Here is a 27,114-nt window from a genome sequence, read left to right on the forward strand (position 1 = left end):
GTTTTTTGAAGGTTTCCTTTTTGTTGTTGTTGTCTACTTGTATTCACTGCTTTCATTTATTGCATTTGTTTGAGGTGCCTTTGTTATGTTACTTTTTCAACTATATTATGTACATTATATTATGATCGATCATTGGTTTATTCTCAAATTGAATCATATCTAATTTTAGTTGTGTCACTAAATTGGTACAAAGAAAGTAGATTAATTTCTCAAAAAATTATTAATGCAATTATAATTAGCTTAATATGTATGTATGCACTTTAGTCATGGTAACTTTAGTCATATATGTGATCTTATGAAAATCTTGCATCTTTTTGTAGTGATCAAATATTTGCGTGCCATTATTTTGTGTAGATGGATCGTAATCAAGATCAAAATGCAATTGTCGAAGTCTTGGCTTCAGTTTTAGCTTTTGGGGCTATTTGGATTAAAAAATTAAAAACTAGGAAGGAAATTGCTTCTCACCCTCGTGTGAATCGAGATTATGAAAGAGAAAATTATATTAATAGGATTTTATATAGTGGTGACCAGCATTGTATTGATGTGATAAGGATGAGACCGATTGTCTTTTTTAATTTGTGTGATATTCTTAGTAGGAATAATTTGTTACAATCAACTAAATCTGTGAATATTAGGGAGCAAGTAGTTATATTTTTACATATAATTGGTCATAATGTTAGGTTTCGAATGATTGGATCTAGATATTATATATCAACTAAGACAATTCACCGTTATTTTAGGGTTGTATTGAGAGCTATTTTGAAATTGTATAAACTAGTTATTAGATTACCTGATGAGTCAACTCCTAGTGAAATCAGAAACAATGCAAGGTTTTATCCTTATTTTAAATATTGTATTAGAGCATTAGATGGAACTCATGTTCGTGCATCCGTTCCACTTAGCATTCAAGGAAGATTTCGTAGTCGTAAAGGGGGGATAACACAAAATGTATTGGTTGCCGTTACATTTGATTTGAAATTTTCCTATGTTCTAGCTGGTTGGGAAGGTAGTGCACATGATTCTCATATTTTAAGTGATGCACTTTCACGCCCAAGAGGATTAAGAATTCCGGAAGGTAATAATTATCATTAAATACCAAATAGTTCTAGTAAGCTCATAATTTATTAGTATTAATTATGTTTTGTAAAATTGTAGGTAAATATTATCTTGCTGATGTTGGATATGGCATCCGAAATGGATATATTACCCCATATCTTGGTGTCCAATATCATTTAAAAGAGTTTAGTGCTCAGGGGCCTGAAAATGCAAAGGAACTCTTTAATCTTTGTCATTCATCATTACGAATCACTGTTGAACGTGTTATTGGGATTTTGAAGAAACGGTTTCGTGTATTAGATGTTGAACCATTTTGGAAATTTCAAACTCAAGTAGATATAGTTTTGGCTTGTTGTATCATTTATAATCATATAATGGGAGTTGATCCTAGTGATTTACTTAATCAATGATTATACGATGAGCTTGAGTCTGATTTGATAATACCAACTCTTACGGAGCGAGAAGAAAGAGAAGAAGCAAGAGAATGGTCTGCTAAGAGAGACGAAATTTCACAAACTATGTGGACTAATTATATGGTTGGAAATATTAGGTAGGTTTAGGGCTTAGGGTTATTGTTTCTATGTTATGTATGTTTTAGTATTAAATTTTTTTTTGTTAATGTTGGTTGGATTTGTTTCTTGAATTTGTTAGATATTGATTATGTTTTAAGCTTGTTAGATATTGAATTTATTATATTTTAAGCTTGTTGGATATTGAATTTATTATGTTTTAAGCTTGTTGGATATTGAAATGATTGACAATGACAATTATAAATGTAGAATGGGTAAGGGCAACAAAGAAGAGACCTCCAAGCAATTCAGGTGGACAAAACCGATGGAACATCTTTTTCTTGAAATTCTAGCAGAGGAGGCCCAGAGAGGAAATAAGCCTTCTAATACTTTCAAAGCAGTTTCTATTAATCGAGTTGTCGAAGCTATTTCTAAAAGATTTCAAGTCCAATGCGATGCAAAGCGTGTGGAAAATCATTTGAGGACTGTAAAAAACCGTGGCAGATTATATGCACAATTCAAGGTGAAAGTGGTTTTGGATAGGATGATAACATGAAAATGATCACATGTTATAGAGCGACATATGATGCAGCAGTGATGGTAATATATGTATATATGTTAAGCATATTTCAATTGTTTTTTACTTGTTATTCTAATTGTGTATAATATCCAATAGGCACACAAGAAGTATGAACCATTTTTGAATAAAAGCATTGATCATTATGATGAAATGGCTTTGGTTGTTGGCAAAGATATGGTAACAGGGAGTTTTGCCAGAACATTTGCTGACATAGATTTGGATGATGGTAACCAAGATTCAGTGCCTATAGATTGCGACAATGAAGAGGCTGGAGAGGTAAGAACAAAAGCATCTTCATCTGGCACATCCAAACCTAAAAGAAAAAAATGTTCAAGAAAGTGTCGTTGATGAACAAATTAAATTTGTGGGTGAACAACTTGGAAAAATTGCTAATGCTTTGGAACAATTTACTGTGGATAAGACACCACATCTTTACGAAGAAGTGATGTCGAAGGAGGAAGAAGGATTTGATGATGACTTCCTGTGTTCTGTGTTTGATTATCTAGTGAGTCATGAATCCGAAGCCAAAGCTTTTTTAGTTAAAAGTAAGAAGCATAAAAAATTTTGGCTTCAAAAATTTTCTCAAGGTTGAAGATATTGACACTTTTAATGTGGTGCAATATTAGTTATGCACTTGGACAATGTTGTTATTTTGTGGTGTACTACTAATTATGCATTTGGATAATATTATTAATTTCTAGTATTAATTGTGGTTTGAAAGCTAATTTATAATTATTCAATCCTTGTTTTTATTTTTTATAACACAATTACAAATAATTTATTTGACTTTGGTTGTTTTCAATTTATGACGGTTAATATTCTAGCTTAATAATTGAGCATTATTATATATTTAATTTGATTTATTTATAAATAAATCATTGCAATATATGTAAACACAATTTAAAATATAAATTTATTAATATATGTAAAAACAGATTTTCGGAAAATATTTTGAAATCTGCCAAACAACAGAAAATATTTTACACAGATTTATCCAAACACCAAAAAAGTAAATCATTTCTAAAAAAGTAAATCATTTTCCAGAAAACATTTTACTGACAAACAAACGGAGTCTTAAACTCAAATGGCGATGCAATTCTCCTAAGCTGAAATTACAATCTTCTTGACAAGTCCAATCTACACATTTAAATAGTTAACGTGTGAGCTCGATGAGCTCAATAAATACACAAGAATAACCTACTTATCATATTCCTTATTATTGTTGAGTCCCTTATATGCGTTTCTTAGAGTGTTCCCTTATGTCACTAGTCAATTCAAGCCTTATTATTAAATTTTACTTTGTTGATTTGTTATGTAATCACATTTTTTAACTAAAATATAAGACTTTTATTAAGTGTTTAATCAAACATAAGTCCCTTTACAATCAAAATCATTTGTTACATTTCTAAGTCAAACATTTCAATTCCATTTCCTTTGGGCATTCAAAAAGCAAATGTTTTAATCTTCTATCTTTAAATTAAGGCCAATATGAATAACCTGCTTCATAGTTTTCTTTATTCTTGACATTAATCCTTCAGCTTAAATATCATACATATATCTTTCATTTATGCCACAATGATTAAAGCATGATGTCCCTACATGTTCATTATCAGATTTCTCACTTATTCAATTTCTTTTCATCTTATTAGCATATAGCCTCTAGTAAACTCTAGTGGAATAGAACTCGGATACTCAAGATTCTAATGGATCACAACCACATATATGCACTAATTGTGCATCCATCCTAAACACCAGCAGCTCGAAGTGCACTGAAGTGATATGTCGTAAGGCAACAGATCATATTTCCATTCAGTGATGTATCTTCGTTCAAGCCGCACACATGCTAATCACTGTGGCATGTCATATGTATCCTAACTATTCCTACTAAACTTATTAGGGAAATTACCTTCATGTGAGAATGAAATACTTAATAACTCACCATAATTTATTAAAGGCATATTCATATTTTAAAATTTCCACATGTAAGTATTTATATCATGTTTTCATTATATATAACACATATCACATTCATGTATGTGGAGTTATTTGAGCTAAGGGTGAGTGTTCAATTGAATTGAGTCGAACCAAATGAAAAAAATTTGAGTTAATCGAGTTGAGAAGTCTTATTTTATCATTCTAACTCGATTTGAATTTTTTTTGAATCAAGTCGAGTGAAATGAAATTCGAGTCAAGTCGAATCGAATCGAGTGAAATTATTCAAGTTAAATTAAAAAAAATTAAACATGTCAAATTAAAATTTTTGTGACAGTATAACTAATCTCATGTTACAATACATAAATTTTAAACCATATATATTTGGAAACTTTTCCAAAGCAAGAAGAAGAAGAAGAAGAAGAAGAAGATATTTTAGTATGATAAACTTGAATCATTAATCAACTTATTTAGGTTTCCAAATTTATTGTTTTAGTACATTTTAAAGTTTTAACTTTCTTTATATATTCTTTATAATTTTTTAAAAATTTATAATTTTTTAAAAATATAAATTTTGGAATTTTATAAATATTTTGAATTTTAAAATCATTTTGAATTCTTTTGTAATTTTTGTTTTAAGAGAGATTAATTTACTCATTTTCAGTTTATAAACTCTTGTATGCTTTCTCATTCCCTCTTATTAAGATATTTCATTTGTAACTCATTTTATCAACAAATTATATTATGCTATATAGATCGGGTTTGGGTTGGGCCTAAGCATGATGTTAACACGCTTTATGCTTACCCAAGCTTGACTTGACCCGAAATATGGGCCTAAATTTTGTCCAAGTCCACTCATATTTGTATATGGCCAACCTAACCCAATTTAGGCCCGCCCATATTATTTTTTTAGTTTTAAAAAATATATATTTATATTATATTATTTTAATATTTAATAAATTTATATATTTTTTATTTATTAAGATTTTATATATAGTCATCTTATTTTTTTAATATTTATATTATAGTAGTATTATATATTACTATATGTTTATTTTTTATGTGTTATAAATTACATAATATAAAACATTATACACTTAAAAAATGGGCTAGGCCAAGCTTGGGCTTTGGATGTTCAAGCCCGAACCCAACCTATATTTTAAATGGGCTTAACTTTTTTTTGCCCAAGTCTTTTTTTCAGACCATACTTTTGTTTAAACTCTCTCAAATTTTAGGTGGGCCTTTCGGCCTGGACAAATAGTCCGACTGATCGCGCCCCAGCATGCATGCATCGAGGCTTAGAAATATGCAATTAGATATGCAAATATGTGCGGTGTCTGTAAGAATACAGGTTAAATTGTAATATAGTTTTATTTTTACAACGAAACACTTTGGAAGTATATCAAGGATCGTGCCTAAGAGAGGTTTGTTTAAACTAAATTCTAAGTACGAGATCGCACACTAACTAGGTCTTGATACCATTAAATGTAACACCTATCACTCGTTTTCGCCACTGGAATCAGATTACGGAATGCTACAATAAATAACATAACATGAACATGAAAATGAAATTTTAAAACAAAAATAGATTAAAACAATCTTTAATTCTCATACATTCGTACAAATCATGCTTTGCATACAAAATTAAGCTTAAATCAAATTTACGAAAGCTCAAAAATTGACCCAAAATCGATCAATGACTGAATTTAAATATTACACAAAAGAGAGGTCAAAGTGCAAAACAGGGGTCACACGATCGTGTAGTCATGCCATGTGATAGGCTGAAACCGTGTAGCATTGAGTCACATGGCCGTGTAACTCACTAGAACCATGTGGATCAAAGTGCAAAAATACCACAAAAGTCACACGGCCGTGTGAATGGGTAGTGTAACAAACTGGCATGCTAAAACTACAGTATTCACACGGGCATGTAGCTAGCTCGTGTGACAAACTGAAATCGTGTCAACTTAATGCCTCTTAAATACCCATGGCACATGGCCGTGCCATTAACCCGTGTATGACACATGGCTGTGTGGTCAACCGTGTGACCCAAAACATGCCTTTGTATACTTAGATCAAAACATACCATTAATGTCAACCACAAATGCACATTTTATCAATTTGAAACCTTGATCAAACACCTCAATTTCACAACCAAAACATATTACAAAAGCATCCTAGTAGTGCCTAACCAATATGTCATTTTGGCACCATCACAACCCAATTATAAAACATTAATATACATCCCAATTCATTTGATATCAAAATATCACATCCCTAAGTTTCAAACATACCTAATGATTTATAATTCAAATACTTATATTACCAAAATAGAACTTACCAAATTCGTACATTTAAACATGCCAAAACTTAGCATATCACAAAACCAACTTGGCCTAATAAGTCTAAACATTACAACTATCATTTAGCATATATGCCACAACATTCTATCCAAGCATTACCATTCTCATACTATTTCATGATTCAAGATCAAACATACATCTACCACGCATACATTCACCATTTATCATATAAACATGCCATATCAATTTTTAAATTCAACCTTACATAACAAATGCTAGTAATTTCAAATTTTTATTATTTGGGGGGGGGGGGCTAAAGTGCAATTTTATCATTATTAATTTAAAATTTTATAAATTATAAAGGCCTAAATGTAAAAATTTTCATTTTAGGAGGGTCGGGGCCCCTACTAGTCCCCATAGATCCACCCCTGGCCTTTTTGATGCATTCAAGTACTCAATTAGTGCAAAAAAAAAAAGGCTTAATTGTTTTTTTTTTAAGTTTGAGGATCTTTTTTATGCATTTTGGTAGTTCAAGTACCAAACTAAGTGCGAAAAATGAGTAGGGGCTTAATTGCTTTTTTTGAAAAATTTTGAGGGTCTTTTTGATGCATTTTAAAAGTTCAAGTACTCAATTAAGTGAAAAAAATAGGACTTAATTGTTTTTTTTTTTAAGTTTGAGGGTTTTTTTACACCCTTAAGCATATTTTTTATAAGGCTAAAATTTTTAGTTGTCTAATTCTTTTTTTTGTTTGTTTGTTTGAAACAATGACTGGAAATCTTTATTGAAGCCATACACAACATTTTACAAACAAAAATAAAACATAAAAACATCCAAATAAAATACAAACCCTAGGATTGAAAAAGAAAACATCAAAAGAAAAGCATATATTTTAGCTGCACTTGAGCTTTCCTCCTTTAAAAACCAAAATACCAAGAAACTGGAAAGCTCTCAAATTCACCTTTATCCACATCTGTTGCTAGTTACAGACAGTGGTAGAAGCAACTGGTAGTAAACAAGTCGATGGTAAGCACCCTGTGAGATCCATTCCAATCCTCCGTCTCCCGCCACCATCGCCTTTAGGCCTAACCTGTCCACCATATCGCCTTTGTGGACACTTTTCGTCGTTCATCTTCTACAAGAAGATAACGACTGAGGTCCCCTTCGCTGACTAGCATCCTGTCAAAGGGAAGATCCAACCGTTGTTTGAGCTGCCTCTCGTGCAAACCGACCTTTTCACATTGATACGTACAAAGCTCTCTTGATACCACCCCATGACAAATGAATGATAAGAGACTCAACTTCGGCAATATCCACCACCAATTGTTCACCCCCAATCTGCCCTTGTTCCATTCCAAGACAATAACACCCAGTCTGTGTCCACTCCTCGATCCAGTGGCAACATCCTCGACGATTTGAAGTCCACTCGACCCACCACGACACTTAACGATAAGGCTTCTCTTGTAACCCATTCCCCTGTCGTCTAGTGCTGCCTCTCGCCTGCCTACCCCTCATCGGAATTGATATGCCACTCATCAACTTCCTCACCCTCTATGGACAACGCCGCCAAAACCGCCACCATAACCACTCAACAAATTACTGAACCACGACTTTTCCCTCTTTCTCCTAGACATTTGGAAACGTAAAAAAACTAAATAGAAACTCAAACTACTGTGCTATGGAAGCAGACAAAACCGTGCCATAAAAGCAGGCAAAACCATTGTAAAAAAACTTGAATGAGAAACGTTTCTTTCATGGACGAAACGAAAACGAAAAAAACTATAAGCAAAAAGCGATTAACGGCACTGACAAAGACGCTTATGCTCACCTCTACGACGGTTAACTCCCCTTATAAAGACTAAATATTTAGGGAATCAATTATTTTTAAATGATAGTTGTCTAATTCTTTAATACAAGTTTTATGTTTGAAAAAAAATGTAAATTCACGTCAAATTATATTAAGTGATTAATTTTGATCAAAAGTGATATTCAAAAGTATAAATTTTTGAAAGTTTATTAGTGTAATTGAATGTTTAAATAATCATAAAATGTAAAATTAAATAATTGCAATATATTTTTGAAAATTTACTAGTGCATTAATCAAAGTACAAAATATAATTATATGTCCAAATAACCACAAAATGTAAAATTGAACTATTATAACACATACAACTAAGAAACGTACTATTAATGAACCAGTAACTTGATTTGCACAGACAAGAAAATTTATTTATATAATTAAGCATCATTTCACATAATGCCTTTGTGAGTTAACATAATTTCTGTTCTTAAACCCCACAAGAACCATAATTAGGCGATATTAACACATTACACAATAACGATACACCTTTTACCATTATATTAGAATTTATCTTATATGAATCATTAACGTATCAAAATTTATATAAATATACAAATATACAATTAGAGTTACAGCTTACTCAACTTGACGGGTCCAAGCTGTTTTGCCTTGGTTCTTAGCACATGCTTTTGAATTTTCCCTGTAGCTGTTTTTGGCAAGGGACCAAACACGACTGACTTAGGAACCCAGTATGCGGGCCTCCTGGACTTGCAAAACTTTATTATGTCCTCCGCTAACCGTTGTTCATCTGATTTGTCGATTTCTGGCTTCAACGTCACGAAAGCGCAAGGTGACTCTCCCCACCGTTCATCGGCTCTGGCCACCACGGATGCCTCCAACACTGCAGGGTGGAAGTATAAACTATTTTCTACCTCAACACTACTGACGTTTTCACCTCCAGATATGATGATGTCTTTTGATCTATCTTTTATTTCAATGTACCCATCTTGATGCTTCACACCAAGATCCTCAGAGTGAAACCAGCCGCCTGCAAACGCTACCTCGTTCGCTTTCGCATTCTTTAAGTAACCCTTCATCACGACATTGCCGCGCATCACTATCTCTCCTATAGTTTTTCCATCAGCAGGGACAGGTTCACCTGTTTTGGTATTGATCACATCTAGGCGTTCTAAGGTAATGCTACGAACACCTTGACGTGCATTTAGACGAGCCTGGGTTTCGGGTAGCAGCGAGTCCCATTCAGGCTTCCGGGTACAAATTGTTGAAGGACCATAGGTTTCTGAGAGACCATAAGTGTGAAGGACTCTGAAGCCTTTTCGAGACAACGCTAATAGAAGAGCAGGCGGCGGGGCAGCACCGGCTGTCATTACATGAACAACATGGGGGAGAGGAAGAATTGTATCCTCTGATGGGGCATTAACTATGGTATTGAGCACCACAGGTGCAGCACAGAAGTGAGTCACTCCATGCTTTACGATGGCTGAGTAGGCTCCCCTAGCTGTTACCTGCAGATGCAAATCAGTAAGTAACAAGCAAAATCTAGCATAGATATAAGCAATTATTTTGCAAGGAAATCCTCACCTGTCGAAGACATATATTGGTTCCACAAAGAGCTGCAAGTGCCCAAGTAAAACACCCACCATTGCAATGGAACATAGGAAGAGTCCACAAGTACACAACTCCTTCATTCATCCCCCATACAAGAGGATTACTCAAAGACATCAAATAAGCCCCTCGGTGATGTAAAACCACCCCTTTAGGGCTGGCTGTTGTGCCCGAAGTATAACCCAAAGATATGCTTTGCCACTCATCCTGGGGAGGTTTCCAAGCAAAGTCAGGGTCACCACTTTCTAAGAACCTTTCGTACTCAATGGCTCCTTGTCCCAAAGCATACCTGAGTGCTTCAGGATCACAGTTTTCGTCGGCGACAACAACCAGAAGTGGAGGGTTGAAATGGCCTTGGCTTTTCTCCTTCATGATTTTCAATGAATTCTGTGCCAATGTGAAGAACTCTTGGTCCACAATGACAATAGAAGATTGTGAATGACCCAAGAGGAAAGCAATGGTGGATGCATTTAGGCGAATATTGACAGGGTTTATTACAGCACCGCTCATGGGAATCCCAAAATGAGCTTCATAGGTTGCAGGGATATTTGGTGCAATTACAGCTACCTGCCAATGGTAGAAAATTACTGAATCAGATCATATTGAATAACAAAAGCTTCCATAAACATAAAATTTTAAAGGAATAAGCTAAACTTTAGTTTATTTACATTAGCAACTATAAAAAACTTAAAACGCATGCATTAGCGAGGGGTGGTTATTTGATTACAATGCTACCGGCTCCCATGGAGTGTTTACAGAGTGCGGAGGCCAAACGCCGACAGCGGTGGTAAGTTTGGAGCCACGTGTAAGAACGAGATCCATGGACCATTGCTATTCTGGTGGGATGAACCGTAGCGGCTCGTTCCAAGAACCACAACGGCGTCAGCGGCGCGTAGTTGGCGGCATTCTTTGGAAGATCGTCGATTTCTCTAATATCCATCACCGTTTATTTCTCAGAATCTTTTTTTTTTTTTTGGGGGGGGGTAAGGGGTGAATAAAGAGAAGAAATAAGGTAAAACAAAATCGAAAGACAAAACATAACTAAGTTCCTAATTTGTCTCGAATGAGTGCCTCCATTGAATGACCAAACCAGGTAGTTCATTGAGCAGAATATTAGGCATAAGAAGTGCTAAACCATTTGGTTCCCGTGGTACATACGAAAACTTCACCCTCCATTGTCTCTTACATATCTTCCAGAGGATCTCTTGTAATCATCTGAACTGCTTCCAGACTACCACACTCAACTTCCACAAGCCTTCAAACGATGTTATTATAAATTTGAGTTGTTTTATATATGATTTTATTGGACGGCGTGAAAGGAAATAAAAATATCACACTTGTTATAAAAAAAATATTTGAATACAGCTGTTAAATACAATAATGCATAAATATTGCATTCAATAATAATAATTCATTGGTTCGAGATTATTGTGGGAAAAGTGAATTTGAGTATACTAAAGCTTATAAGCATCGAACCCAAACTTGAAGCAAGTGAGTCATGTTGAATAAAACATCTAAAATACCTCTAAACCCCAGGAACTTCAAAAAAAAAAAACAAAGGGTACCAAATCGAAGCATTGCTTCGGTCATCTTCCTTTCCTGTCTGTTGATGTTAGCCTCACTCCAAAGTCGTTTTCGGTCGGATTTTGACACCATTCTAATCAGCAGCCTAACCCATTCTCATATTCTTAGAACCCAGCCAACCAAATTGCTACGTTAATATCTTTAAAACTGGGGCATGTTGTCTCTTTTACAGTCCAAAGTCCCTTTGATATCTTCTTCTCACCATGAGCCGGCGCTTCCTTCCCATTTATTCGAATAAAAGAACACAGCTTGGAGAAATAAAATTAAGTGTAATAGAAGAGAATGTGCAAATTTTGAGTGAGAAAGAAGTGAAAATTTTGGATATTTGAAGGGGAAGAGAAAGCTCAGATAAAAGAGAAATTTTTAACTATTTTTTAATACATTTAATTTTTATATTTTTAAATGATTTTAGCCCTCCAACGAATATAAAAATTCTTTTAGTTTAGCAAAATGTCATCTTTTATATGTTTTAAAATAAATTTAAATTTGTTAATATATCTTATCATTAATTTTTAGAAATATGCTGAAAATTTTTATTTAAGACAGTAAGTTTTTTTTAATTATTGATTTAAGTTATTTTTGGAGAGAGAAAAGAAAACACATTTTATATGTTGCGCTTTTAGCCACATCAGCTAAAAACGCGGCCTATTAAAAATTGACAACTTAGCTTTTTGGCCAAATGATTAAAAGATAGTGTTTTTATCCTTCAGTTTTAATTTCAATTCTTCTTTTACTCATATTTGTATTTTTTATTTCATGTTGTTTAAGCTTTTTAATTAATATTTATAATTAATAAATATGTTATTTTCAAGTTTTTTATTTTAATTAATAACTCTTTTATTTATAAAATCAAATAATAAATATGTAATTATTTTTAAAAACATCAACTAATTTTTAGACATATTTTTCTTTATATATAATATTTATATGTCAAATATTTATTTTTTCCACCTATATTATGGGGTATGGTGCTTTCTAATATTATAGAATCAAATAATTATTTCAAATATCATTATTATTTCAAATATGTAAAATATTTCAAATAATTATTTCAAATATGCAGACAAAAATATATAATATGTCAACTTACTACACTCATTATATGAATTGAGAAATAAATATTACATGTATAAAATTATATTTACTAAAGATAATGATATTTGTAATAATATTTGATTTTATAAATAAAAGAGATTTAATTAAAAGATTAATTAAAATGAAAAACTTGAAAATAATGTATTTATTAATTATAAAATTAATTAAAATACAAAAAAGCTTGAAATAATATTAAATAAAAATACATATTAAAATGCTTATAAGAGAAATCAAACTTAAGACTAAATAATAAAATCACAAATATCTAACCATTTAACCAAAGAGCTAATGTATTAAAAATATTGATTAAAAACATAAAAAGCTTAAAACAACATGAAATAAAAAATACAAATGTGAGTAGAAGAAGAATTGAACAATAGATTCAAGGATAAAAACACTAACATTTAACCACTTGATCAAAAGAGTCGAGTTGTTATTTTTTAGTGAAAACGCGTTTTGTAGGACGCATTGTCAACTGATGTGGCTGAAAACATACATTGTAGGACGTGTTGTCACTGACAAGACAGTAAAAATGTGCCTTGTAGGATGCGTTTTCACTGGCACGACAGTGAAAATGCGTCTTGTAGGATGCATTTTCACTGAAACGACAGTGGAAGCACGCCCTGTAAGGCACATTTTCCTCTCTCCAAAAACAGCGTAGATCAATAAATTTAAAAAAAAAAAGCCTACTCTCTCAAATAAGTGTTTCTTTTTTCCAACATATTTCTAAAAATTATCCTAAATCTTACATATAAACACCAAAACAAATATTTAACGGTGCAATTTTTAACAAAGGGCATTCATTTAATGTACAAAAATTAATTAATCTATTTTTCCAACAAAGAAACTACAATGCAATCCAAAATATAGCACATGAGAATTTTGTGTTACTTTTATCCATGACCTTAGGATAAAAGATTTTTCTCAAATTATAATCTTTTAATAAAATAATTTTTCATTTAATTATAATTTTTATAAGGTAAACTACACTCATGGTCACTTTTGTTTACCTCATGTTACATTTTAGTCACTTATATTTGAAATGTTACATTTTAGTCACGTTATCGTATTGTAACATTTTAGTCATTTAATATATTTTAAATTCCAAAATACATAGTGATAAGAATCTAAAGATAATTGAAACAACTAAGCAAGCAAAGAAGCTAACCAGTATATAAAATACTAATAAATAAATTATGAGGTGATGAAAGTTAATAAAAAAATTTGATTAAGGTGGACAAATTTTATTACGATAGGTGACAGTAGTTACAAGGACCTAAAATTATTTTTTAAAATTTAACTCGAACAAATATATTCGATTTGATTCGATTCGAATTCTATCTCACTCGACTCGATTCGAGAAAATTTCAAATCAAATTAGGATGATAAAATATGATTCGTCAACTCGATTAACTTGAAATTTTTTCATTCGATTCGATCGAACGCTCACCCCTACTTCTTGATACATTGAAAGAAATGAAGAAGGTAGAAAAACAGAGGGAGAAGCAGAAGAGAATAAAAAAAAAGAAGAAGAAAAAAAGAAAGTTAAAGAATATAAAAAAATTAAATTTCTCAAAACGAAAAAATATGAGGACCAATTGTATAATTTAACCTAAATTTTTTGTTTGAAATGATGATTTAACGTGCCACGCCAGCTTACCGTTAACGGCAATTAACGACTCAGTGACTAAAATGTTACAACACGATAATGTAAGTGATTAAAAAGTAATATTTCAAACAAAAGTAACTAAAATATAACCTGAGGTAAACAAAAGTGACTATGAATGTAACTTACCCTTTTTTATATAATTTTTATAACTAGGCATAGCCTCTCTTCAACCTTTTAATAGAAGGAGAAAATGCTTCGGCGCATTCGAACCCACATCCTCATACATTGATAATAATACCGACGCCAACTCAGCTAAGACTTAATCGACAATTATAATATTTCTATAAAAAATGGGATAATATCTTATTTGGTCCTCTAACTGTACAAAAAAAAATCATTTTAGCATTCTATTTAATTTTTCGCCTCTTTTAGCCATTAAGCTTACTTTTTTTATTATCAAATCACCCTAAAATGCATGGAAAAAGTTAATTTTTTTTAACTTTGTCAACGTGGCATACATATGAATTGCCACGTGGATGACACATAAATTTTTAATTAATTTTTAAAATTTTAAAATTTAAAAATTGTAAAAAATATTTTTAAAAAAAATAAAAATTATTAAAAATTAAAAAATTATATTTTAATATTTTTAATTTTAAAAAATTAATTAAATGTTGATATGTCAACCACTTGCATGCCACATCAGCAAAGTTAACAAACATTAACTTTTCCATCAATTTTGAGATAATTTGACAAAAAGTACAAATTTCAAGAATAAAATAGACAAAAAATTAAATGGAGAACTAGAATATTTTTTTATATAAAGTTAAAAATCATTATAGTTAAAAAAATCACTAGGCAAGTAAAAGAACCTTAATAAATTTGATTTTTCTAAAAATTTAAAAATAATCATTTTGAGGGTTGAAATGATGAAAATTACGAAAACCCATGGGATGTTTGTATCATGAAGATTCTTAAAATTCATTCTTCAAATTATTGCTCCATTTCACACGTGAATCAACTTAATTTCTCTTTTCAAGTCAATATGAATCACAATTGGAACAAAAATAATACCGCAACTTTCAACACATTACACCATACACGATATGATAGAAAAAATAATTTAAACAGGACATGATACACCTTTATGTTAGAATCTGTTTATTATCTTACATGAATCGTCAACTTTATCAAAATTTTTATGAATATAGTTTTCAGAGTTATAACTTACTCACCTTGACAGGTCCCAGCTGTTGTGCCTTGCCTCTTAGCACATGCTTCTGAATCTTCCCTGTAGCTGTCTTTGGCAGTGGACCAAACACCACTGATTTAGGAACCCAGTAAGCAGGCATCTTGGACTTGCAAAACTTCATTATGTCCTCTGCTAACCACTGTTCATCCGATTTGTTGACCTCCGGCTTCAATGTCACGAAAGCGCAGGGCGATTCTCCCCACTGTTCATCGGCCCTAGCTACCACTGATGCCTCCAACACTGCAGGGTGTAAGTATAGACTATTTTCAACCTCAACGCTACTGATGTTTTCGCCTCCAGATATGATGATGTCCTTTGATCTATCTTTTATTTCAATGTATCCATCTTGATGCTTCACACCAAGATCCCCAGAGTGGAACCAGCCGTTTGCAAATGTCTCCTCGTTTGCTTTCGGGTTCTTTAAGTAGCCCTTCATCACGACATTGCCACGCATCACTATTTCTCCCATGCTTTTTCCATCGGCAGGGACAGGTTCACCGGTTTTGGTACTGATCACATCTAGGCATTCTAGAGTAGTGTATCGAACACCTTGACGTGCATTTAGACGAGCTTGGGTATCGGGTGGTAGTGAGTCCCATTCAGGCTTCCAGGCACAAATTGTAGAAGGACCATAGGTTTCTGAGAGACCATAAGTGTGGGTGACTCGGAAGCCTTTTCGAGACATTGCAAAGAGAACAGCGGGAGGCGGAGCAGCACCGGCTGTCATTACGTGAACAACATGGGGGAGGGCCAGAATTGTGTCCTCTTGTGCGGCATTAACTATGGTATTGAGCACCACAGGTGCAGCACAGAAGTGAGTCACCCCATGCTTTTCGATGGCCGAGTAGACTCCCTTTGCTGTTACCTGCAAATGCAAATCAGTAAGTAACAAGCTATAATTGTACCTATGTTGCTTTGACTCTTCATTTTTTAAAGTATCCTCATCTAAGACTGATATTCAACACAAATTCAAATAGAGATGTAGAAATATGACCCGCCAAACACATTTAAGTTCGAGTAATGGAAGACCGCAATATATATAACTTGATAGTTTCAATGAATTTATGCCTGGAGCCACACCAGAAATAAATGAATATGGAACAAATAAGCTAATTTGCATGAAAAATTACCTGTCGAAGACATATGTTTGTTCCACAAAGAGCCGCAAGTGCCCAAGTGAAACACCAACCATTGCAATGGAACATGGGAAGAGTCCACAAGTATATAGCTCCTTCATTCATCCCCCATACAAGAGGATTACACAAGGACATTAAATACGCGCCTCGGTGATGTAAAACTACTCCTTTAGGGCTGGCTGTTGTGCCCGAAGTATAACCCAAAGCTATACTTTGCCACTCATCCTGGGGAGGTTTCCAAGCAAAGTCAGGGTCACCACTTTCTAAGAACTTTTCGTACTCAATGGCTCCTTGTCCCAAAGCATATCGAAGTGCTTCGGGATCGCAGGCTTCATCGGCAACGACAACAAGAAGTGGAGGGTTGAAATGGCCTTGGCTTTTCTCCTTCATGATTTTCAATGAATCCTCTGCCAAAGTGAAGAACTCTTGGTCCACAATGACAGTGGCAGACTGGGAATGGCCCAAGAGGAAAGCAATGGTGGATGCATTTAGGCGAATATTGACAGGGTTTATTACAGCACCACACATGGGAATTCCAAAATGAGCTTCATAGGTTGCAGGGATATTTGGTGCAATCACAGCCACCTGCCAATCGTAGAAAATTGCTGAACCAGATAATATATAAAATAATTTATTTTCCCTGAGACTTTTAATTTTGATGAATTAATATTGGGTTTTATCTTTTTCAACGATTCCTAAATATCAAATCTCAGTATTCTATTATAAGAAAAGGTTATCCAACTTAGTTTTATATTTTTATTATTGACTTATTCCAAACATAAAAGATTGACTAAGTAAATTCAGTATATTATGAAATTAATAATGCAAATAATATGTTAATTGAGTTTTAATTTGATTGACTTAAGTATTGTTACTAATACAGTAGGATGTGAGTTTAAGTATATTAAAACGCATTATATTTCTATTTATGAATAGATTGTTAAATAAATTTACTTACAGATGCATTTGATTTTCTTTTGAGGAATAAAGAATAACAAACACTCAATTAAAGCTTAACAAAACAAAAAGAAAATGATGAACATAATCTAAACATCGACCAATACAAATATGCCTTAATATTTATAAACATAAATTTGAATTTTAATAAACTAAACTTTATTCTTTCTATATTAGCAACTAAAAAAACTTAAAAGGACACGAAAATAAATATTTAACCATATATTTCATTCTCTATATGTTTTAAACTCAGAAAGCAAAAAAGCAGAACTAAGAAACGCATTAGCAACGGGTGATTATTTTGATTACCGTGCTACCGGCTCCCACGGAGCGTTTAGCGAGAGCTGAGGCCAAGCGACGGCAACGTTGGTAAGTTTGGAGCCACGTGTAAGTCCGAGATCCATGGACCACCGCTTTTCTGGACGGATGAACCGTAGCGGCTCGTTCCAAGAACCACAATGGCGTCAACGCCGTGTAGTTGGCGGCGTTCTTCGGAAGATCGTCGATATCTCTAATCGCCATCGCCGTCGATTTTCACTAAACTTTCTTAGGATCTTCCTTATTTGTTGGATTCTTTTTTTTTTCTTTGGATCGATCTTATTTGTTGGACTTCTGAAGCATATTTATAAAGGCTGTAATATTTATTGTATGGGGAATAGCGTCGAAAGTGCCACGTGAACTGTTGAAGACAATACCATTATTCCTTTTTATTACTTAAAAAATAATATTTAGAAAGTTTTACTTTTCTGGTTTGATTTTGAATTCAAATAAAAAATATTAAATTTATTTTTAATGTTTACATTTTATCAATTTGATTTTTTTATAGTTAAATTTGATTTTTTCTTTTGAAAAGTCAAATTTGACCTTTAAGTTAAATTGTTTTTCTTAACAAAATACTATCTAAAATATTAATTTTAAAATATGACAACATGTATGGCAATCTAAATATGTTTCATGCTACTTTTTAAAACTTTTAAATTTTTTGAATTTTATTTTATTTTTCATAATTATTAAACTATTTATTGATATGACATGTAATACAAATAGTGTCATGTCATTTTAAAGTGGTTAAATGGTTCAAATTCAAGATCTTTCAATGTAATATTTATATGACAAGTGGGTCTTTTTATCAGATAACTCTGTTCTTAAACTCGAGATTTTAGTCTTTTCAGAGTAGTTTCCTCATTTATTGCGACTTGACTAATGACTAAACTCGCTTCATGGAAACCCTATTGTGACGAGCATTTACTACTACAGAATAAACCAATTTCAAAACGGGATAACATGCCCAATAAGGCATAAGTTTTAGTATTATAAGTGTTTCTTTGTAGGAACGTCCACGAATTAAATTGATAAAAATATAAAAATTAAAAGTTAAATTTATTATCATATTTTTTTCCTATTAATAGATATCAACTATTTAAAGATGATTTTTCCATTCATTATTAATGAAATTTAAAAAAAAAACATCAAATGTTTATCCTAAAGATGATTAATCGGATATCGATTATTTGAAGATGATTATTCTATTTGGAGAATTGGGTTTTCGCAGGTTATAGGGGTTTGTTCCCTTGTCGAGGCTGAGTTATGGGGAGTGTACGTTAGGTTGATGCATGCTTGGCAAATGGGGGTAAGAAGGATCGTTTTGGAGACAGACAATTTAGAAGCCGTGAGTTTGATCACCGAGCAATCTTCGGGAAGCTGGAGTACGGCTGTGAAGATGCCCGTCATGGCATTGGTACCCATACTTCTAGTCAACCACCAAATGAAGTCCTTGGAATTATACATGATAATATTGAAGGATATACAGTAATCAGAGTAGTTTTTATTTAAGTTTTGGTTAGGCATGATGATGGGTCGACTCACCCGTTTAGGCTCGAAGGTCTATCTTAAAAGTGGGAAGATTTGGACAAAAAGTATAAGCTTGAAAAATAGACTTGGATAAAAAACAAAATTCGTTTTCTAAATGGGTCGAGTCTCGGGCAGAATTTTTTTGGCTTGGGCTCCGCCTGAATCACATGCCTATACTCTTTTTTTTTGTATTTTTAATTTGTTGAAAATATTTATTTTAATATTTTTAGTGTATTTGATGTATTATATTTTTAAATTTATTTTTATATAAAAAATAATCTGTAAAATTATTACGGTCTGGCTCAAGTTTAACATTTTCAATATGTATCGAGTTTGAACAAAAATTTAGATCCATTTTTCTGATCAAGTCAAACTCAAACTTAAAAAACAGGCCTAAAATTACAATAGAATGATAATCTTTATTTGGCAAATCTTTTCTTTTTCATTTTTAATTCTTTGGGCCACCTCATATTGACGCAGCCAGAGACTGGATCAAAGAAACAAATGGCCTTTTTTCTATTTAATCAAAGTTTATCAATAAATTAAAATTTAATTTCATTCCTTTGGTGTTTGCATCATCAATACTTTGATAAATGATTTTATCTCCTTTAACAAGGGAAGACCATTGGACAAAATTTTTTTTATTGAGCCTTAATTCGATTAGTATCGGTATTATTCTCAGTGTAGGAGGACGTAGATTTGAGTACGTTGAAGTCCATTATTTTCTTATTTAAAGGTTGAGAAAGAGCTGAGTAATTTTAGATATTATATTAAAAGAAAATAAATATAATAAGAAACTATAATAAAATTTTAATTTATTTTAAAAGTTCGATAAAATTATAAATACAAAATAAATTATAATCATAGTTCACATGCTTATAAAAATATTATAAAAATCAAAATATAACTAAATAAATCTATTGCACTATATTATAGAGCAATACAAAATCAATGCAAATTTTTTGTGGGTGTATTTGGGTTTTTTCTTAAATACGATTGGTATTAGAATGAATATAATATTATTTAAAATTATATATTTATTTAAAATAATTTATTGATAGTTGCAAAATAAAGAATATATAAAAATAATTTAAATCAATTTAATAGTAGGTACACAAATAAATAACTTTAAATTTGTAAACGATAATTTTTTTAGATTTATATAGTATTAATTTTTTAGATATTAGTGTAAAAAGCTTTTGAATATTGTTTTATATTTTAAAGAATATTTTAATATTTCTAAATATTTGTTTCTAGAAAATTTAAAAACATCAATATTTGGGAGGAATCCACTTACACAGAGTAAAACTAAAGTAGTTTTCTTTATACGGTTAAATATTTTAATGCTTCAAGCGTTGAATTTATCGATATAATTGTAATTGCCATGCATATAAATTTTGAATCAATTTAATATCTCTATCATATCGATATAATTGTAATTGCCATGCATGTAAATTTTGAATCAATCTAATATCTCTATCATATCGATCTAAAATACTATATATATATATATTAATATTTATTGAATGATTGAAAGTTTTTACGTAAAATAAATAGTTAAAAGTTATTAATTTATATCAAATTTGACATGCATAATCCATATGAATTAAATATAAAATACAACAGTTGAATGTTAAAATCTTAAATGTTCAAAGAGATATGAAATGATATAAAATTATTTTAGTTTTACATTGGTGTAAGTGGATCCTCTCTTTAATATTTAAAATTTTAATGGGCTTTTAATAATATTAATTTTAACTAAATAATTGGTTTTTACTAAATTTTGTAAAAATAATATTTTGAAATAATTTTAATCAAATCATATTTTTAAAATAAATGTAACAAACGTTTTCAGTAGTGTCGAAATAGTAGTTTGAGACCACAATATCGATGAGTAAGTTATTATTTTAATATTTATTTAATGTCTACGAGATTGTATTAAGGTCTTATTAAAATTTCGTTAAGAAATTTTAAGGTTTAATTGGTTAATTAGGTAAAAAGAACTAAATCGTAAAATGTGTAAAAGTTGAGTTCTATTAGTTAAAGGGGTCAAATGGTTATGGAATTTTAAGTTAATGGATTTGAATGGTAAATAGACCATTTAATGAGTTAGTGGATAGTTATGGATAAGGTTTTATTGAAATTTTGATAGTTTTTAAAGGTTAAAATGGAAATTGAATAATTAAAAGAAAATTTAAGTAAAGAAAGATGACACAAAGTCATCATCTTCTTTCTTTCATTTTGTTTCAACCAAAAATCCATGGGAGGAGAGCTTGAAGTTTTCGTATAGGGTTTAATTTATGCGTGTAAGTGAATTCAAGACCCGTTTTTAATAATTTTTTTATGTTTTTGAATTCGTTTTAGCTTAATCTAGCTAGCCCAGGGGTTAATTTTCAAAACTTTTAAAGGTTGAGGGAATTTCCATGGATGTTTTTGAATGACTTTTGATGTTATTTGATAGATTATGAATCTTTTTTGAAAAATAAACATGTTTTGTTAAGTGATTTTTGGTGAAATTACATTTAGGGATTAAATTGTTAAAAGTATAAATTCATGGGTTTTATTGTGAAATTTTGGTAATAATGGGTTGTTTCAAAGTCCCTAGTAACATTGGTTAAATTGGATTTAGGCTAAAATCAGCTATAGTTATGAGTTTAAAGACTAAATTGTGAAAAGTCAAAGTATTAGGGATAATTTTGTAATTTTACATAAATATGAATTATGGATTAAATTAAATTCTAGAAGTACTTAATTGATTGAAATCATCCATTTAGATCAAGATAAACCACGTTTGGACTTAAATAGAGGAAAAGCTAAAGCTTCGGACTAGTTCGATGATATAACTACACCCCTAATTATAGAGGTAAGTTCGTATGAATTGTGATCGTATTAATGTTATCTAAATTCAATGTTTACTAAGTTTTTCTAAATATAAATGAATCAAAATATGAATGTATTCATGCTATGATGAATTGATGGATATCGAGTCTCGGTTGAACCTTAAAAATTCTTAGGATACAAATGACATGTCATTAGGGATTTCATGTTTCGAGTGCTAGTCTTGAATGTTCTACTGATGACTAAGGTCCTGCATTTGTTGCAGATTCTTCACAACTCGTGTGAGCAGGCCCATTCATAGTTCGTGTGAGCATTGACTTAAAGGAAATGTTATGGTTATATATAAAGGTACATTATGTGTAACACCCCGAAATTTAGGGTTTGGCATTTTGGGGTTTGTATTTAGGGTTAGTGCATAGCTCGACCATTTACGTGTGTGTTTATACATCTTAGTGTCAGAATGGGCCTGCTGGTCTGGTGGATGGTTGTGTGTTAGTTTAGCTTGGGGTTTTGGGTTCGAGTCCTCATGTATACTTTGAGGAATTGTTTTTGCACTTCCAATTTGTTTGAGTGTAAAATATTTATTTTATTTATTATTTATTTTGACGATAGAAAATCCCAAGAGAGTAGCACATTCTTTTTTCTTTTTTTTCCTCTTCTTCTTTTTCTCTCTGTAAAATAGAACTGTTTTTTCTTTACTTTGGTATCTCGTGGATAGGGGTTCTTCCAGGTAAGATCTAAGGTTAGGATTGGCGAAGCGAGTCGAATGATTTTGGGTACTCGTTTCCGTCTAAGGTGTGGGTTCCGTATCTTATCTAATTTATTTGCAAATTCTTGTTTTGACTCTGTGAAAGTCGACATTTTATGTGTGTGTTCGCAAATTGGTTATTTATAATGTTGTGTTGTTATTTTCATGCATAGAACTTATTTAATTTGGTATAATTTCGAGTTATCGAGGGTTGAGAAGTGTTTCGAGAGCAAAAGCATGATTTTTTGGGTTGTTTTAAGGTGGTTTTGTAACCACACGGGTGGCCACACAGGCATGTGCCCCCACACGGGGGTTTTACATGGCTGTGCTGAATTGGGGTTTGGGGCTTTCGGGCTAATTTTAATTCCACACGGCCTGGCCACCCAGCCATGTGACCAATTTGGGGATTTTTGTCAATATCCACATGACCGTGTCTCGTGGGCACACGGACGTGTGCGATTAAGAATTAGAGTTATGTGATTTGGTGCCACACGGCCTGGCCATAAAGTCTTATGGCTAATTTAGGGATTTAAGGAACCCACATGAGCGTGTGTTTTGGACACACGGCCGTGTCTGGTGGGCACACGGGTGTGTGAGACCCTTATACGGTCGTGTCTACCCTGTACTCTATTTTAGCACAATTGGACAGAGAGTTACACGGCTTGTTCACACGACCATATCCTTGGTTCACACGAGCGTGTGCCTTAGCCACACGACTGTATGCCTCCTCTCACACGGGCATGTTGACCCCCACACTACCGTGTGGCCCTAAGCTACAAATTTTAGTTCTGTGTATGTTTTTCATCTGAAAATGTTTCTGTGTGTTCCGACCCTTGGCTAAGCTTTAGTGAGGGTAGTTAAGACTCTGATCTGGGCTTCGGTTTTGTGTTATTTGTGACTGTTGTGCGAGATATATGATTCTGAACCTGGTTAGCTGGGTGTGCATGTCTATTTTTGTCTGACTGTTTGTTGATGTGTTCATTGTTTCTATGAGGTTGTAAGCATACATGCACTTGTATAAAGAAATTTTTGGGTTGGTTGTGAGAGAATGAAGATTGATTCTGATTTGATCTGGCAATTTAACTGCAACATGTTTGTACAGCGGTTTACTGCAATGCACTGTACTACATATATGCCAACCTTGCTGTATATTATTATCTGAGTGGCTTAGTCCACAGATATATTGTGTAGGGTCAAATAGGCTTTTCGAGGTCCTATGTGGTGTGTTTGGTTGGATGAGCTTAAACAGCTCTTTTGGGGTGTGATCGGGGGACGGAGAGGTGTTTTGGTTGGATGGGTAGGTTTTTAATACTTGACTGTATTCATATTCATCTGGATGTGACCTACTTGTCTGTAATCTGTTTTTTTGTCATAACATTTATGACTGATTTTGCGCGCATTGAGGTGTTAGCACTACATTTTGGATTGTAATGATAAGTATTATTGTATCAACCCATTGACGGGTTTATCTGTTGAGTATTATGTGTCTAATTTGGTGTGCTTTGACTGTTGCGTATTTTTGGGATGTTGGTTTCGAGTTTGCTTTCTATTTCTGCGTATCTCTGTAAGTACTTTTCATTATCGATTTACTGTTTGATTTATGATCTGTAATTTCGTTGTTAGTTATATTTTGAACTCACACTGAGCTCGTGTATTAGTGTTTCCCCTAGCAGGTACATTTCTGAATTCTGATGTTGGACTCGGTATGCGGAGGTCTCGGACAGTCACGGTTAAAAACAAGCTTTAATTATATTTTAATAATTTTTGAGTTTATAATTAAACACCTTGAATTGTAAGTACTGTTTTGAAAACTGTGGCACAAAATTTTGTGTTTTACGCACGTAAGGGTCATTGGGACTGTATTTTCTTTTGAAATATCAAGATTTTATAATTGATAATTTTTTGTAATTTAAATACTGCAATGTTTTTTTTTTTGGTTTGTTAAACTAAAATTTTTCTACGATCACTTCGGTGATCAATGTGACCTTCGAAATTCGGTTAAAACTTTCGGGCCAATATTGGGGTGTTACACTATATGTAAGCTTTCTCGAGTATCCGATGTGATTCTAGATGGTTCAACGGGTAAGAAAAGGAAATGAAATGGTAAGTACGCAAGTGGATTGAATCATGACCTTATGAAAGAATTTATGAACTAAATGATATTATTACATATAGAAATTTACATATCTTATGGTTGATTTCATTTGTATCATGGACAAGTATACTAACTTGTGAGTTGGTGATGTTGTATAGGCTTTTCCTAAGCTTATGGCATTGATGATGATTTATGTTTAATCTTTGAATTGTATAAATAACATGGTAAGTTATGTTTTAGTTTACACGACCTTAGTAAGCACTCGTTGCTTACGTGGTTTCTTCCCTTTGTTTTATAGATTATCGAAAGTTTGATCGGTTGGAAGCTCGTCGGAGACCTATCACACTATCTAACAAGAATTTCGGTAGTTGTTGTGTATTTTGGCCAAGGTTAATAATGACATGTATAGGTCATTTTGAATGGTATTTAGTGAATGTGTAAATGGTAATTTGGTATGTTTGTGCTTTGAAGTTTATGTATGGTTGATGGACTTGTAATGCTTGTTAAGTTAGACCCTCTTGATCACCTTTAGGTAATTGAAGTGCATGGTCTTTTGGTATGTTAATGATGACTTGAAAAATGGTCTTGTGTGACATGTTTTGGTAGATATTTGAACTAGGTTTTATGCTTGGAATATGGCAAAGTTAACTTGATTTGGTAAATGATGTTTTAAGACAATTGTGGTGCCTTTGAATGGCATATTGATTAGGTGAATTAGGTTGTTTGAAATGGCATGATTATGTGTATTTGAATGATGTTTAATTCCCTTGAAAGTGTGCACAAATGGATTGGTTAGTTATGCATGAATTGGTTATGAAATGACTTGATTTATAGGAAAATTTTGGGTTCACACGGCCTAGCAACACAGCCGTGTGTCATTTGAAATTTCTTAGTATTCCAAGTCAGTGAGTTACACGGCTTGGCACACGGGTGTGTGTGGCAACTCAGAGAGTTACACGACCTAGCACACGGCTTGACACACGGACGTGTGGGGCACCTCAATGAGTTACACGGGTGAGGACACGGGCTAGGACTCGGTCGTGTGTCCCTTGTTCGAATGTTACACGGCTTGGGGCTATGTCACATGGCTTGGCCACATGACCGTGTGACCCCTATTTTCCAATTTTTGCAACTTTTTCTTAAACTTCCTGTTTTGTTTCAAATTAGTCCTGAATTACTTCTAAGCTATTTTTAGGGTCTTGAAGGCTCGGTTTAGAGACAAAATGCATGTCTTTGAATGATTTATACTATGTATAATTTATTTAAATGTTATGATGTTAATTATTGTTTGATTGTACGGTAATGCTTTGTAACCCTAATTTGACGCGAATATGGGTTAAGAGTGTTACAATAAACCTACCTTATTATTTTACATTATTTTTAACTTATTAATTTTGTTGATTTATTATACACATTTACTTATTAACTAACTTTTAATGTCACGTGTGTTGCACATAATTTTATATATATTTTAGTTCATCATATAATATATATTTATACTAATTTCACTTTTCAATTCATTAAATAATATAATTTTATAATTTAAAATATTTGTACTTATTAAATGATGATAAGTTTAATTTATACTAAAGGTGAATTAGTTTTGAAAACATAATTGAGAATAAAATAATGCTTTAAAAATAAAAACAAAAACAAAAATTGAATTAATATATAAAAATATTAAAATAATATAAAAATTTAGAATTATATAAAATAATAATACAAAAGATATTTACACTAAATTAATGATGATTAGAAATAATATTTGAAATTTGGAACTATTAAAGTAACAAATTTAAGATTCCTGCTTCGCATAGCATTAAAAACTTACAAAAAAATTCAAAAATAAAATCATAAAACCATATCACTTCATCTTTAATTAAAATAATATTATATCTCTTTACGGTGTTATTGTATTTGAATATGATTCAATATCGTCTTTTCAAATAACTATTGCTTTAATGTTTTACTATTTTTATATAATTCTAATTTTTATTGCTAACAATATTTCTAATTTTTTATCACTAATTTTTCTTAGATGTTACTTGGTTGCATATACCTAACTATTTAATGCTATTTATAAAGTTAAAGTTAAATTTTAATTGATATTTAAATCTTAATACTAATTAAGTGATAATTAAGAT

The 27,114-nt window shown here is 32.0% G+C and overlaps 2 protein-coding genes across 2 annotated transcripts; both read right to left on the reverse strand.

Moving 5' to 3' along the window:
* Positions 1–8,697: 8,697 nt before the first annotated feature.
* Positions 8,698–10,790, reverse strand: LOC105796890 (acetate--CoA ligase CCL3). The gene is made up of 3 exons (XM_012626715.2): positions 10,533–10,790; positions 9,782–10,372; positions 8,698–9,705 (listed from the first exon to the last, which is right to left on the reverse strand). Exons 1-3 carry the CDS (start codon positions 10,743–10,745, stop codon positions 8,809–8,811), a joined length of 1,701 nt encoding a protein of 566 aa, XP_012482169.1. The 5' UTR covers positions 10,746–10,790; the 3' UTR covers positions 8,698–8,808.
* Positions 10,791–15,173: 4,383 nt separating this feature from the next.
* Positions 15,174–18,047, reverse strand: LOC105796889 (acetate--CoA ligase CCL3). The gene is made up of 3 exons (XM_012626714.2): positions 17,748–18,047; positions 16,476–17,066; positions 15,174–16,210 (listed from the first exon to the last, which is right to left on the reverse strand). The coding sequence occupies exons 1-3, from the start codon at positions 17,958–17,960 to the stop codon at positions 15,314–15,316; spliced, it is 1,701 nt and encodes a 566-aa protein (XP_012482168.1). The 5' UTR covers positions 17,961–18,047; the 3' UTR covers positions 15,174–15,313.
* Between the last annotated feature and the right edge of the window lie 9,067 nt (positions 18,048–27,114).

The sequence above is a fragment of the Gossypium raimondii genome, chromosome 3 (assembly GCF_025698545.1).
Source record: "Gossypium raimondii isolate GPD5lz chromosome 3, ASM2569854v1, whole genome shotgun sequence".
Lineage (NCBI taxonomy): Eukaryota > Viridiplantae > Streptophyta > Magnoliopsida > Malvales > Malvaceae > Gossypium > Gossypium raimondii.